Source organism: Panulirus ornatus, chromosome 66 (assembly GCF_036320965.1).
Source record: "Panulirus ornatus isolate Po-2019 chromosome 66, ASM3632096v1, whole genome shotgun sequence".
Taxonomy (NCBI): Eukaryota; Metazoa; Arthropoda; class Malacostraca; order Decapoda; family Palinuridae; genus Panulirus; species Panulirus ornatus.
In genome coordinates this window covers 8,030,499-8,046,819 of record NC_092289.1, presented here as the reverse complement: position 1 = coordinate 8,046,819, position 16,321 = coordinate 8,030,499, and the positions used below count along the sequence as shown (strand labels likewise).

The 16,321-nt window shown below is 39.0% G+C and overlaps 1 protein-coding gene across 22 annotated transcripts in view; it reads right to left on the bottom strand.

Annotated features, from left to right (window-relative positions):
- The window catches only part of LOC139746769 (heterogeneous nuclear ribonucleoprotein R-like), a 559,781-nt gene that overhangs the window by 141,010 nt on the left and 402,450 nt on the right, over positions 1 to 16,321 (bottom strand). For 21 of the 22 annotated variants that reach the window (XM_071658282.1, XM_071658287.1, XM_071658290.1 and 18 more), the window contains 2 exons: positions 11,935 to 12,070; positions 10,852 to 10,940 (listed from right to left, as the gene is read on the bottom strand). In XM_071658282.1, coding sequence (XP_071514383.1) covers positions 10,852 to 10,940; positions 11,935 to 12,070 — 225 coding nt within the window. Of the gene's footprint in view, positions 1 to 10,851; positions 10,941 to 11,934; positions 12,071 to 12,298; positions 12,435 to 16,321 lie in introns of all 22 variants that reach the window. The other variant, XM_071658285.1, reaches the window with a different exon arrangement.

Below are 16,321 nucleotides of genomic sequence, written 5' to 3'. Positions count from 1 at the left end.
GATAAAAACTTTTTACTGCTTCTAACAACTTTCCTCCCACACCATATATTCTTAATACCTTCCACAGAGCATCTCTATCAACTCTATCATATGCCTTCTCCAGATCCATAAATGCTACATACAAATCCATATTACAATTTTTACAAGGTATTGTGGAAGCACAGCCTGCTGAATTTTCTGGGAAGTTTTTGATTAAGATATTCTTTATAGTAATGTTATTGCTGAAGCCTACATTTACATTAAAGGATTTAAGCAACCTGGGAAGTAACGTAAAATTATCACAAAAACGAAAAACTAATATGTTCTTGGTGTCAAGGGAAGGTTTGGCTTTAACTCTAAAAAATGATTTCTTTGCAAACTTAAGGGATTTATCAATGAAGACCTAGGATATTTTAACTTGGATCCAACATCATATATCTTCTCAAACTCATCATTAATAAATTCCAGACTGCACATATGTAAAGCCCTAAGGAATATCAACTGGAATGATGATATAGTTAACTCTGTCATGCTGAGCTATGTAATAATGAATATGTGAACAAACACTGATGGGTCTTCTGTATATGCCAAACTTAAACATGTTTCTATGCCTATGGCTCATGCAATCTAAAACTGGTAACATAAACTTATTTTCCACTTCTACATTAGTGATGATAGAAGGTACTAAATTGTTAAGTAAAGGGAGAAATGTTTGTAATTTTTTGTTTGATGGCCAAACACAAAGAACATTATCTACATACCTAAACCAAATTGCCTTAGAGGGTAAGACATCCCTTAGTAATTCTGTATCAAAGTCTTATGTGTTTTGATAAGTCCATACATATATGGCAAAGAAGGGGACAATGAAAAAATCTTTGACGAGAGAATCATTACCTTTCAACTAATTTAGTTCTTTATTACAGTAAGAATTAACTGCTTCTATTGGACTTCTACTGAGTATGTTGTATCAGCACATAAAAGATAACTCATTTTTTGATAAATAATTAACTTTGTCCATAATCACAAGTGTTAGCCTGATCTTCTTTTTCAAATAGTTAATAGTACTGATGAACCTTTTTGGACAACTTGGAACCAATGATTTTTACGAACTGGCATACACTAAACTATTACAAATGTTAACTTCATCATTAGATAATTTACAGTACTTTTCCAAATTATATAATCATTTTGCAATATCAACACAGTTAACTTCTTTGGCAGAGCAAACAAAACTTAATCCATAGCATAGGACACAGAGAAAACCATGGAAAGGTCTATGGGGCCTGGATGTGGATGAGGAGCTGTGGTTTCAGTGCATTTACACATGACAGCTGGAAACTGAGTGTTAACGAATGTGGTCTTTTTCTCTTTTCCTGGTGCTACCTCGCTGAAGGGGGGAGGGGATGCTAATTCCTGTGTGACAGGGTAGCGACAGGAATGGATGAAGGGAAGCAAGTATGAATGTTTTTTTTTTTTTTTTCATACTATTCGCTATTTCCTGCGATAGCGAGGTAGCGTTAAGAACAGAGGACTGGGCCTTTGAGGGAATATCCTCACCTGGCCCTCTTCTCTGTTCCTTCTTTTGGGAAAAAAAAAAAAAAAAAAAAAACGAGAGGGGAGGATTTCCAGCCCCCCGCTCCCTTCCCTTTTAGTCGCCTTCTACGACACGCAGGGAATACGTGGGAAGTATTCTTTCTCCCCTATCCCCAGGGAATAAATATGTACATGTACATGTGTATATACACATATGTCTGTGTATGTATATGTATATTCTTTTATTTATTATAATTTGTCGCTGTCTCCCGCGTTTGCGAGGTAGCGCAAGGAAACAGACGAAAGAAATGGCCCAATCCCCCCCCCCATACACATGCATATACATACGTCCACACACACAAATATACATACCTACACAGCTTTCCATGGTTTACCCCAGACGCTTCACATGCCTTGATTCAATCCACTGACAGCACGTCAACCCCAGTATACCACATCGCTCCAATTCACTCTATTCCTTGCCCTCCTTTCACCCTCCTGCATGTTCAGGCCCCGATCACACAAAATCTTTTTCACTCCATCTTTCCACCTCCAATTTGGTCTCCCTCTTCTCCTCGTTCCCTCCACCTCCGACACATATATCCTCTTGGTCAATTTTTCCTCACTCATTCTCTCCATGTGCCCAAACCACTTCAAAACACCCTCTTCTGCTCTCTCAACCACGCTCTTTTTATTTCCACACATCTCTCTTACCCTTACGTTACTCACTCGATCAAACCACCTCACACCACACATTGTCCTCAACCATCTCATTTCCAGCACATCCATCCTCCTGCGCACAACTCTATCCATAGCCCACGCCTCGCAACCATACAACATTGTTGGAACCACTATTCCTTCAAACATACCCATTTTTGCTTTCAGAGATAATGTTCTCGACTTCCACACATTCTTCAAGGCCCCCAGAATTTTCGCCCCCTCCCCCACCCTATGATCCACTTCCGCTTCCATGGTTCCATCCGCTGCCAGATCCACTCCCAGATATCTAAAACACTTCACTTCCTCCACTTTTTCTCCATTCAAACTCACCTCCCAATTGACTTGACCCTCAACCCTACTATACCTAATAACCTTGCTCTTATTCACATTTACTCTTAACTTTCTTCTTCCACACACTTTACCAAACTCAGTCACCAGCTTCTGCAGTTTCTCACATGAATCAGCCACCAGCGCTGTATCATCAGCGAACAACAACTGACTCACTTCCCAAGCTCTCTCATCCCCAACAGACTTCATACTTGCCCCTCTTTCCAAAACTCTTGCATTTACCTCCCTAACAACCCCATCCATAAACAAATTAAACAACCATGGAGACATCACACACCCCTGCCGCAAACCTACATTCACTGAGAACCAATCACTTTCCTCTCTTCCTACACGTACACATGCCTTACATCCTCGATAAAAACTTTTCACTGCTTCTAACAACTTTCCTCCCACACCATATATTCTTAATACCTTCCACAGAGCATCTCTATCAACTCTATCATATGCCTTCTCCAGATCCATAAATGCTACATACAAATCCATTTGCTTTTCTAAGTATTTCTCACATACATTCTTCAAAGCAAACACCTGATCCACACATCCTCTACCACTTCTGAAACCACACTGCTCTTCCCCAATCTGATGCTCTGTACATGCCTTCACCCTCTCAATCAATACCCTCCCATATAATTTACCAGGAATACTCAACAAACTTATACCTCTGTAATTTGAGCACTCACTCTTATCCCCTTTGCCTTTGTACAATGGCACTATGCAAGCATTCCGCCAATCCTCAGGCACCTCACCATGAGTTATACATACATTAAATAACCTTACCAACCAGTCAACAATACAGTCACCCCCTTTTTTAACAAATTCCACTGCAATACCATCCAAACCTGCTGCCTTGCCGGCTTTCATCTTCCGCAAAGCTTTCACTACCTCTTCTCTGTTTACCAAATCATTTTCCCTAACCTATGTATATGTATGTAGTTTAATTTGTTCATGGATGAGGTGGTTAGGGAGGTAAATGCAGGAGTTTTGGAGGGGAGGAGAGGGGGCAAGTATGCAGTCTGTTCTGGATGAGAGGGCTTGGGAAGTGAGTCAGATGTTGTTCGCTGATGATATAGTACTGGGGGCTAATTCAGGTGAGAAACAGCAGAAGTTGATGACTGAGTTTGGTAAAGTGTGTGAAACAAGAAAACCTAGAGTAAATGTGAATAAGAGCAAGGTTATTAGGTTCAGTAGGGTTGAGGGGGCAAGTTAATTGGGAGGCAAGTTTGAATGGAGAAAAACTGGAGAAAATGAAGTGTTTTTGATATCTGGGAGTGGATTTAGCAGCAGATGGAACTATGGAAGTGGAAGAGTTGGGGTTGGGGTTGGGGAAGGGGTAAAGGTTCTGGGAGTGTTGAAGAATTTGTGGAAGGAGAGAACGTTATCTGAGCAAAAAAGGGGTATATTTGAAGGAAGAGTGGTTCCTACAATGTTATATGGTTGCGAGGCAAAGGCTATAGATAGGGTTGTGCGGAGGAAGGTGGATGTGTTGGAAATGAAATGTATGAGGACAATATGTGGCATAAGGTGGTTTGATCAAGTAAGTAATGAAAGGGTAAGAGAGATGTGTGGTAATAAAAAGTGTGGTTGAGAAAGCAGAGGAGGGTGTGTTGAAATGGTTTGGTCACATGGAGAGAATGAGTGAGGCAAGATTGACAAAGAGGACATATTTGTTATATGTGGAGGGGACGAGGAGAAGCAGGAGACCAAAATGGAGGTGGAAGGATAGAGTGAAAAAGATTTTGAGCAATCGGGCTTGAAACATACAGGAGGGTGAAAGGCATGCAAGGAGTAGAGTGAATTGGAATGATGCAGTATACCGGGGTCGATGTGTTGTCAGTGGACTGAACCATGGAATGTGAAAAGTCTGGGGTAAACCATTATACTCCACTTTCCTAGTTTCCCTGAGGAGGCAAGCCAGTTGCTGTTTGCCAATGACAGACATAGTGCTGATGGTAGATTCAAGTGAGAAACTGCAGGAGCTGGTTTCTGAGTTTGGAAGAATGGTGAAAGGAGAAAGTTGAGGGTAATGATACATATAAGCAAAATTACTAGGTTTAGCACTGGAGAAAGCCAGGCTAGTGAGAATGCAAGTTCAATGAAGAGAACCTGGAAGTGGAGTTTTAGCTACCTAGGAGTGGATATTGCAGTAAATAAGGGGAAAAGAAATCCCAAAATGCACTTACATCGCACATTAATGAAATCTTCTAGAGTCCCAAGAAGCAAACTGACTGAATTTATGGAAATGAACAATCAGGTAAACATGGTTTCAGGGCAGGAAGATCTTACCTCTCTCAACTGCTTGACCATAATGATAAAACTGTTGAAGCTCTAGAAAACAAAAATGATAACATGATTTACAAATACTTCACAAAAGCATTTGATTAATGTGACCATAGTGTCATGACACATAAAATGCATAAGTTGAGAATAACCAGAACAACTGGGAGATAGATATACTACTTTTTAACTATCTGAACAGAAAACTTAAACGATGCCATCTCCAGTGCTCCATGGTAAAAAGATGAAGTCCCCCCAAAGGAACTGTGCCTGCACCCCTCCTGTTCCTCATTGTCATATCTGACATAGATGCAAGTATGTGCCACAGTTTCAAATCATTCTTTGCAGATGATACAAGTATGAAAATCATGCCAATAAAGGATGCCCATAGGCTATCAAGAGATACAAATAAAGTCTTCCATGGGTCATTAAGAACATTCTTTTCAATGGAGGAAAGTTTCAACTCCTACAGTACAGAAAAAATTAAGGAATCAAAAACAATACAGAATACCAGACAGGCAGACATTAACATAAACTACATGAAACATGTGAAAGGATCCGGACAATAATGTAAAATAATCTTAAGCAAACACAACAAAAAAGCAGTTGCCTCCACTGGTGGGATTGTGGGTTGGGTCCAGCAGATGTTCAAGACAAGAGTAGAAAAACCAATGATAATAATATTCAAGGAACTAATTCCTTAATGAATTGAGTGATACTGGTCTTATATCATTAACCTACATGGCAGCCAAACTTCCAGTTAGAAAGTGTTCAGAGTTCTCTTTTGGCCCATTTTAACATGGTAAAGGAACTAATTTACTTGAAACGACTTAAGTCACTAAGGCTAAACTCCTTGGAATGCAGTTGGGAGAGGTATATAATCATCCATACCTAGAAAATCCTAGAAGGCATGGTCCCCAACCTACACATGGATATAACATCCTATTGGCACAACAGGCAAGGACAACTATACGGAAAATACTACCTCTGAAACACAAAGACGTGATATGCAGAGAGAGAGAGAACACTCAAGACTCTTCATCACCATGCCTGCAATCATCAGAAACACCAAGGGGTGCACTACAGTGAATTTCAATATTGTCCTTGATGAGTAATTACAAAATGTACTAGATCTGACTAGCCAGGCTGTGGGGGTTACATGAGCCTGTAGGTTATGCCTCCCAACAACCTGGATATCAAATGACCCAACCTAACAGTCTTGGCACAGCCCAGGATAAGGTCTTGGGTGCACTGAGTGTGTAAAAAAAGAAGTAACTTTCTGTAAGGGCAAAGACAGGTATTTCTGATGATAATGCATGGATGGAAAGCATGGGCTAAGCCAAGATAACAAAAGTATGGAAGAGGGTGAATGATTTTAAAATGAGATGCTGAAGGTTGATTTGTGATGAGAGTTGAATGAATAAGAAATGACAGAATAAGAGATATGTTTGGGAGTAAGAGAAGTATGTATGAGACAGCTGCAAAAGTGTGCTGAAATGATATCGACATGTGGAGAGGTTGGGTGAGTTGAAGATGACTATGAGGGCATGCGCGTCAGAAGTGAAGGAAAACCAAAGGGGAGGTGGAAAGATGGAGAGAAAAAACTCTTCAGTGTTTGGGGCATGAATATACAAGAGGGTGTGACGCATAAATGGGATAGAGCAAACTGGAAGAATGTGGTATACAAGAGGGCTACACGTTGCTAATAAGCTGAACCCAGGTATATGAAGGAGTAAGAAGAAGCCACGGAGAGGTGTGTGGGTTCTGGTCATGGATTCGGGGGTTGTGGTTTCTTGCATCATACATGACACCTAGAGACTGGCTACAAGTGAATGAGGCCATTTTTTCATGTTTCATTTCAAGTGCTATCTCACTAACATAACACAGGCCATTTTTTCATCTGTTTCATTTCAAGTGCTATCTCACTAACATAACAAACAGGAAACAAATATGAAAAAATGATGGTTTTGCCACTTTCCCTAAAAACGCTCCATGATTTTACATCAAATGATTTTGTAAAATCCAGCAAAACAGCATTTATAAGTGTCACATAAATCATTGTAAAGAACCTGCAGTTCTGTCTGTTTATTTTTATTAGGCACAAATCTATGATGGATTCATTTTTGAGATTATTTCTAAAAAGGTGTTCCATAATGCGCTTCTTTATCCTACATCTTAACTACATGTGATGTCAGGCTGACTGGTCTATGTTGTTTTGGTATTACCTGGATGTACCTGTATTTACCAGTGCTATTTATGGAAACATGGAAGCGGAAGTGGATCATAGGGTGGGGGAGGGGGCGAAAATTCTGGGGGCCTTGAAGAATGTGTGGAAGTCAAGAACATTATCTCTGAAAGCAAAAATGGGTATGTTTGAAGGAATAGTGGTTCCAACAATGTTGTATGGTTGCGAGGCATGGGCTATGGATAGAGTTGTGCGCAGGAGGATGGATGTGCTGGAAATGAGATGTTTGAGGACAATGTGTGGTGTGAGGTGGTTTGATCGAGTGAGTAACGTAAGGGTAAGAGAGATGTGTGGAAATAAAAAGAGCGTGGTTGAGAGAGCAGAAGAGGGTGTTTTGAAGTGGTTTGGGCACATGGAGAGAATGAGTGAGGAAAGATTGACCAAGAGGATATATGTGTCGGAGGTGGAGGGAACGAGGAGAAGAGGGAGACCAAATTGGAGGTGGAAAGATGGAGTGAAAAAGATTTTGTGTGATCGGGGCCTGAACATGCAGGAGGGTGAAAGGAGGGCAAGGAATAGAGTGAATTGGAGCGATGTGGTATACCGGGGTTGACGTGCTGTCAGTGGATTGAATCAAGGCATGTGAAGCGTCTGGGGTAAACCATGGAAAGCTGTGTAGGTATGTATATTTGCGTGTGTGGACGTGTGTATATACATGTGTATGGGTGGGGGGGTTGGGCCATTTCTTTCATCTGTTTCCTTGCGCTACCTCGCAAACGCGGGAGACAGCGACAAAGTATAATAAAAAAATAAAATAATATATTTATGCCACTGTGTGTGTCTGCCATACTGGACTGGTTTATTCTCTGCCTCAATAACATCATGTTTTGATACTATGATCTTTGTCTTTTTTTTGGAATGTACCTGGGAGTCCATTACTGAGCTCTCCTTAAGCTGATCATCTCTTCAATAATGTCCTTTTCTGTTGGGATACCTTAATGGACAAGCTCATCAAAGTGGTTATACAGTGATTACTTTTATTTCCTTTCTTTTCTTGTGCCAAAAACTGATTTATATTGGATGACTGGCATTTTGCAAATTCTTTCAAGGTCAATTTCATAATAACCTCACACTTTACTCAAAGTGCATAAGCAAACAGGAATTTTGGATTTTCTTTTAAACTATGAATTGCTTTTCCTCATCAATCTCTCTTCACTTCTCCATGACTAATATTTTCCCATCATTTCTTTTTTTCAAGATAATCCATACCACCTCAGCTTACTGTATAACTTAGCTTTTTCTTCTGTTCACCCAGTGCCTTGTAGATCTTGGTTATCATATTATTATATTTGCTTTGTCGGTGTCTCCCGCATTTGCGAGGTAGCGTAAGGAAACAGACAAAAGAAATGGCCCAACCCACCCCCATACACATGTATATACATACACGTCCACACACGCAAATATACATACCCATACATCTCAATGTACAGATATATATACACACACAGACACATACATATATACACATGCACACAATTCACACTGTCTGCCTATATTCATTCCCATCGCCACCTCGCCACACATGGAATAACATCCCCCTACCTCCTCATGTGTGCGAGGTAGCACCAGGAAAAGACAACAAAGGCCACATTCGTTCACACTCAGTCTCTAGTTGTCATGCAATAGTGTCCGAAACCACAGCTCCCTTTCCACAACCAGGCCCCACAGAACTTTCCATGGTTAGGTTAGGTGCTTCACATGCCCTGATTCAATCCATTGACAGCACGTCGACCCTGGTATACCACATCGATCCAATTCACTCTATTCCTTGCCCACCTTTCACCCTCCTTCATGTTCAGGCCCTGATCACTCAAAATCTTTTTCACTCCATCTTTCCACCTCCAATTTGGTCTCCCACTTCTCCTCGTTCCCTCCACCTCCGACACATATATCCTCTTGGTCAATCTTTCCTCACTCATTCTCTCCATGTGACCAAACCATTTCAAAACACCCTCTTCTGCTCTCTCAACCATGCTCTTTTTATTTCCACACATCTCTCTTACCCTTACATTGCTTACTCGATCAAACCACCTCACACCACATATTGTCCTCAAACATCTCATTTCCAGCACATCCACCCTCATGCGCACAACTCTATCCATGGCCCACGCCTCGCAACCATACAACATTGTTGGAACCACTATTCCTTCAAACATACCCATTTTTGCTTTCTGAGATAATGTTCTCGACTTCCACACATTCTTCAAGGCTCCCAGGATTTTCGCCCCCTCCCCCACCCTATGATTCACTTCCGCTTCCATGGTTCCATCCGCTGCCAGATCCACTACCAGATATCTAAAACACTTTACTTCCTCCAGTTTTTCTCCATTCAAACTTACCTCCCAATTGACTTGACCCTCAACCCTACTGTACCTAATAACCTTGCTCTTATTCACATTTACTCTTAACTTTCTTCTTTCACACACTTTACCAAACTCAGTCACCAGCTTCTGCAGTTTCTCACATGAATCAGCCACCAGCGCTGTATCATCAGCGAACAACAACTGACTCACTTCCCAAGCTCTCTCATCCCCAACAGCTCTTGGTATCTTTCTCTAATGTTACCACATTTTCCATTTATGTGGTATTAATCCTACAATTACTTGTCCTATGGTCAATTTTTTTTTTTTTCATTTTTGCATCAGTTATTGAGAACTTGCCTCCACTTGACATTTCCTTACAAATTATTGGTCTCTCAATTATTATGTCTTCCCTTGTAGCATTATGTCTGTCTTCATGAATTTCTACCCCATAATTGGTAGCCACTTAAGTGATATGATCTGTGCCAATCTCTTTTAACCTTACTGTCAAATGTAAAGAGCAAATCAATGATGATGATGTTTCTTGTTAATGCAAGGGTAGAACAAGGAGGTGTTGATGGGATGGAGCAAAGAAATGTTTTGAGGAAATGGAGCCTGAACATTCTGGAGGATGAAAGACATACAGGGGATAAAATAGATTGGATCAATACTAGGCTAAGCAAACATTATGTGAGTTTTTTACACACTCTATACTTAATTCATTCTCTTACAGTCTGGTGTGCCTTCCATTCACCAAAGATTTTTGTATATTATTCTGTTTTCAACTCACTACTATCGAAACTAAATCTCAATCCTAGTAAATGCTTAAACCTATCACAAGTTCCCATTTTTAAAATGCAAACACCAGAAAATCATTATCAAATAATCCACTATTCTCATTATTTTCTACATTATCTATCAACAAAACCTGGTATCAATGCTTTCATCCTTGCCAAAATGCAATCCTTCTTCACAAACTAAAGATACAATTATCCTTCTGAGATGATCAATCATGAAACAAACACTACTAGCTATGTTAAGAGCTTTCATGAGAGTCTTTTTTGTGCTCAATTATTAATGTCTTTTCCTTACTTGATTTTCATCAATTTCAATAATCATGGTGTCAATCTAACGGATAATAACATATATGCAATCAATAGTCTAGCATTTGGTTTGAGTGTTGGGCATTTGAAGTGCAAAAATGCATACTAAATGGTCTGTTAGGAAGGATGAGTTTCCCAGAAGTCTGCAAGCACTACAACTTTTCAATCCAACAGTCTGATAGTTTTTCATCTTCTCTTTACATGAAATATGCAAAAAATGGAACTATCAGAGAAAAGGCTTTAAAAAAGAAAAAAAAATCTTCTCTCTTTAGATTAATCATCTTTGAACAACAAATCACCAGAGAAACTCATCCGTAGGGTCTTAAAATCTTCAGCTACTGATACAAACCTTATGTGATTCATACTCCAAAAAGCAGAAACCTCTATTCTTCTTCTTATCATCTGGAGAGCTGTAAATTATGACTTCAACCAGACCAGCTGTTAAGTAAACAGAAGAGAAATAATGAGTTCAAGTATCTTCATAACATATTAACTATCATCAAGCAATATTTCTCATATGTTCCTCACATTACATTCTTGAATTTTATATTCATTATTACAAGTATTTTAGCAATATTTTAAATAATACTATTTAGCTTTCTATTCATCATTAACTAAATATATCTAATACATCTGGCACCTATAACAGGAAAAATAACAAAAATGGGGTGGACTGAGGAAAACCAAAGTGGCAAAACCACTGTAAAAATAAACAAATAAATGAATAAACAATAGGAACAAAATAATAATAAGGCTGTATGGAGTCATGTTAGTGTATGATTTACAGGACCAAATTAGCCATAACTGCTATAAAATTCATGCAAGCAACACCACTAGCAACTCAAGTATAAAAAGGGCAATGCCTTACCATATGACAATCCCAAAGATATAAATATCAAAAAGACATGTTAATAAATCTTAAATTTGTTAAAATCTTAGCAAGTACCTCAAATTTCTGCCATATGGCAAGACATTGCAAGATGGAGTCAGGGCAAATGACATGGATTCTGCAAAAAGGGGAGAGAGAAAAAAGTGGCCGTTGTGTCACCAGGCAACTGCAGGAAAAAAAAATGCCACAAAAAACCTATAATTGAAACCCTTTCAGCTGCTGCAGGTAAGGATGCCATAGCTTCAGCATAGCATCAAACAGTGCTATTACTAAATTAATTCATGGGAAATAAATTTAAGGATGTGTGGGTGTGTGGATTGGGATTTCATAAGGGGAGCAGTGAGTATGATGCACCATCAAGCAACCATGTTTAGAGCCAGTTATATTGTGGAAATGTCTAGTTTTACAAATCTAAAATGTAGAGGGGACCACTTAAACACATTCTTAGATTAAAAAGCTGCCAAGTCAATGGTGACAGAACGCACAGCTAGGATTGACATACCCACAAGCCACTGACTACCTGTGACACAAAGGTCAACTTACGTGCGTGCTTTGCAAACTCCTCATATAATTCATGTCGCTCCCTGTTCTTGGGGATATTTCCTACGAACAATCGATGATTGTTGTATGAAATAGTGACCCCTAATTTTTTGCCGCGCTGAATTTCATATTCATTCAGCTGCAAAAGACATGACGATTCCTGTTTATGGGCATTAATTAAGATTTGCATGTGAATCTACTTGGAACCCTGTAATAAACTCCATAGCCCTCAAGACAAGTAGATTCATGTAATGAAAATTATGAGGTATTCCTCTGAGGAAAGATGTAAACCAACGAAAATCTGGTCAGAAGAATACCTCATGATAATGAAGATGTACAAACAAACATTTGAGCGCTCTCACTTTACCTGTGCGTTTTGAAAATTCTTCCATAATTTCTTCTTTTGACTTTGATTTTGGGATGTTCCCCACAAACAGCCGCAGATTAGGAATGCTAATATTAACTTTCAGGGCAGCATTTTCCCTGACATTGTAATTATCAAGCTGTGAAAAAGAAAAAAATACCTCCTTGGCATCAGCGAAAACTGATTTGGGCCTTAATGTTTACTTGCAAATACTACAGCAAACTACATCTACTGTGTTGCATTCTCAAGGAACACTTCTCACAAAGAGAAGTGTTTAGGACAGTTCAGGTAGAGTGAGCACAGTTCCACGCCAATGAACTTCAGTAAACTGATGCATTCATGTAAAATAGAAAAATATTAAAATACTTTTTTTTTATAATTTTAGTATGAAACTTCCTGGGCCAGGGTTAGATATATATTACTGATATTTTAAGCTAGTAAGTGCAGCTCAATTGTTTATTGCACTATTACAATTCAACCTGTTATGCCAACTAAAAAGAAAGACATCCAACACCATGATAATTCATTCTTCAGCAATCCCATAATGTTAACAGGCACTTACCCTTTCTTCAATGACATACTCATCTGAAGCTGAATATCCTGGTTGTTGCCAAAATTACTTTTTAATATTAATCACACAAAAAATGAGGAGGCAAAGTGTAAAGTAATTCAAAATACAACAAAACTGCTGTACTTTAAATACACTTTCACAAAACATAGAAAAAAATAAATACTCATTTTCATTTGTTACATTTGATCACTGTTTCTTGCATTAGCGAGGTAGCGCCAGGAAACAGATGAAGAAAGACCCATCCATGCACATATGCATACATAACATATACATGTAAACATACATATATATTTATTCATTTATTATACTTTGTCATTGTCTCCTGTGTTAGCGAGGTAGCGCAAGGAAACAGACGAAAGTATAGCCCAACCCACCCACATACACAAGTATATACATACATGCCAACACACGCACATATACATACCATACATTTCAACATATACATACATAAACATACACAGACATTTACATATATACACATGCACATATTCATACTTGCTACCTTCATCCATTCCCACTGCCATCCCGCCACACATGAAATGGTTCACCCCTCCCCCTGCGTGCACACGAGGTAGCGCTTGGAAAAGACAACAAAGGACAATTCATTCACACTCAGTCTCTAGCAGTCATGTGTAATGCACTGAAACCACATTTCCCTTTCCACATCCAGGCCCCAACAAAACTTTCCATGGTTTACCCCAGACACTTCATATGCCCTAGTTCAATCCATTGACAGCATGTCGACCCAGGTATACCACATCGTTCCAATTCACTCCATTCCTTGCACACCTTTTACTCTCCTGTATGTTCAGGCCACAACTGCTCAAAATCTTTTTCACTCCATCCTTCCACCTCCAATTTGGTCTCCCACATCTCCTTGTTCCCTCCACCTCCGACACATATATCCTCTTTGTCAATCTTTCCTCACTCATTATCTCCATGTGACCAAACCATTTCAATACACCCTCTTCTGCCCTCTCAACCACACTCTTTTTATTACCACATACATATACATACACATATATACAAGTGTACATATTCATACTTGCTTGACCTCATCATTCCAGGCAACACCCTAACCCAAAAGAAACAGCATTGCCACCACCTGCATCAGCAAGGTAGTGCCAGGAAGCAGATGATACAAAAATCTAAATACACAAAGCTTATATAACAGACACAAAAACTGAAGTAATATTTATTTTTCACTTTCCCAGATGATAAATAAATCTAAATATACAAAGCTTCTATAATAGACACAAAAACTGAAGTAATATTTATTTTTCACTTCTTTCCCATTTAAACTGAATGGATCAAGTGCATATATACACTTTTAGGATAAATCAATTTCTAAATGGTTCCACTATCACATGGTAGTAAAAGAGCAGGGATACAAGATTCTTTCTTTCCTATTTAAACAGGATGAATCAAGTGTATATGTACACTTTTAGGATGAATTACTTTCTACATGGTTCCACTATCACATGCTAATAAAAGAGCAGAGATATAAGATTCTTCAGGAGGACTCAAGTTCTTGCTATTCCACGATCAAACTGCATACTCACCCCTCTCTCCATGACTCGCTTTTAATTCTCAAACCACCCCAACCATTAACAAATCAAACAACTATGGTGACATCACACACCCCTGCTGCAAACTGACCTTTACTGGGAACAATTCTCTCTCCCCTCTTCCTACTCATACACATGCCTTACACCACTGATAAAAACTCGTCTGCTTCCAACAGCTTACCTCCCACAACATATATCCTTAAAACCTTCCAAAAAGCACCTCTATCTACCCTATCATATGCCTTTTCCAGATCCATAAATGTTCCATACAAATCCATGTGCTTTCTTAAGTATTTCTAACACACATTCTTTAAAGCAAACACCTAATCAAAACATCCTCTACCACACTGCACCAATCTCATGATTTGTATGTGCCTTCACCCTCTCAATCAGTATCCTCCCATACAACTTACCAAGTATACTAAACAAACTCATACCTATGACGTTTGAACACTCACGTTTATACAATAAAACTAATAATTTCATGTATCTAAAATAACAACAAAAAATAATAGCAGAGATCAATGACACAAATAATTGTGATGGACTTTGGTTGAAAACATTCAACCTATAACTCATAAATGAAACAAATTTCATTTTTCATATATTTTTTCAACACAATTCTCTAAAGAACTTTCTTAAATAATGCTTGAACTACTAAACAATAAATTCAGAAAAATTTAGGAGAATATAATGTGAAATACACGGAAGTCTCATCGCAACGGTCGCAATCATTTTTGATTCAAAACATTCAACAAACAACTGACAAAATAACGAGGACATTGAATTTTTCATATATGTTCTCTAACAGTTCTCTCCACAGAGTTCCTACCTGGTGCAACAGTATACAATAATTATTCATCAACATAATCTTAAAAATATTAGAGACACTAACTAAATGAAACACAATCCTTACCAAGTTTCTCCTGCCTTCATTTCATAACATTCATCTTATTCATGAAATGATAAGGTAAACTGTACTTTTAAATATTTTCTGCGCAAAAATCTCTTCAAAAGATTATTACCTTATGTATGAATCATTAATCACCTATATACTTAGAAAAATTATCCCTGGGGATAGGGGAGAAAGAATACTTCCCACGTATTCCCTGCGTGTCATAGAAGGCGACTAAAAGGGTAGGGAGCAGGGGGCTGGAAATCCTCCCCTCTCATTTTTTTTTCATTTTCCAAAAGAAGGAACAGAGAAGGGGGCCAGGTGAGGATAATCCCTCAAAGGCCCAGTCCTCTGTTCTTAACACTACCTCGCTAATGCGGGAAATGGCGAATAGTTTGAAAGAAAAAGAAAGACTTAGAAAAATGTAGGAGAAAACAGCTAAAGGAGAAAGGATGTGATTACTTTCCAAAATATACCAACATTAACCTAATATATCATTTCTTACATTTTTCATATGTATATATATGTATGTGTGTGTGTGTGTATATGTGCGTATGTATGTGTATGTGTGTGTATGTGTATATGTATATATATATGTACATTATCCCTGGGGATAGGGGTGAAAGAATACTTCCCACGTATTCCTCGCGTGTCGTAGAAAGCGACTAGAGGGGACGGGAGCAGGGGGCCAGAAATCCTCCCCTCCTTGTATTAACTTTCTAAAATGGGAAACAGAAGAAGGAGTCACGCGGGGAGTGCTCATCCTCCTCGAAGGCTCAGAGTGGGGTGCCTAAATGTGTGTGGATGTAACCAAGATGTGAAAAAAGGAGAGATAGGTAGTATGTTTGAGGAAAGGAACCTGGATGTTTTGGCTCTGAGTGAAACGAAGCTCAAGGGTAAAGGGGAAGAGTGGTTTGGGAATGTCTGGGGAGTAAAGTCAGGGGTTAGTGAGAGGACAAGAGCAAGGGAAGGAGTAGCAATACTCCTGAAAC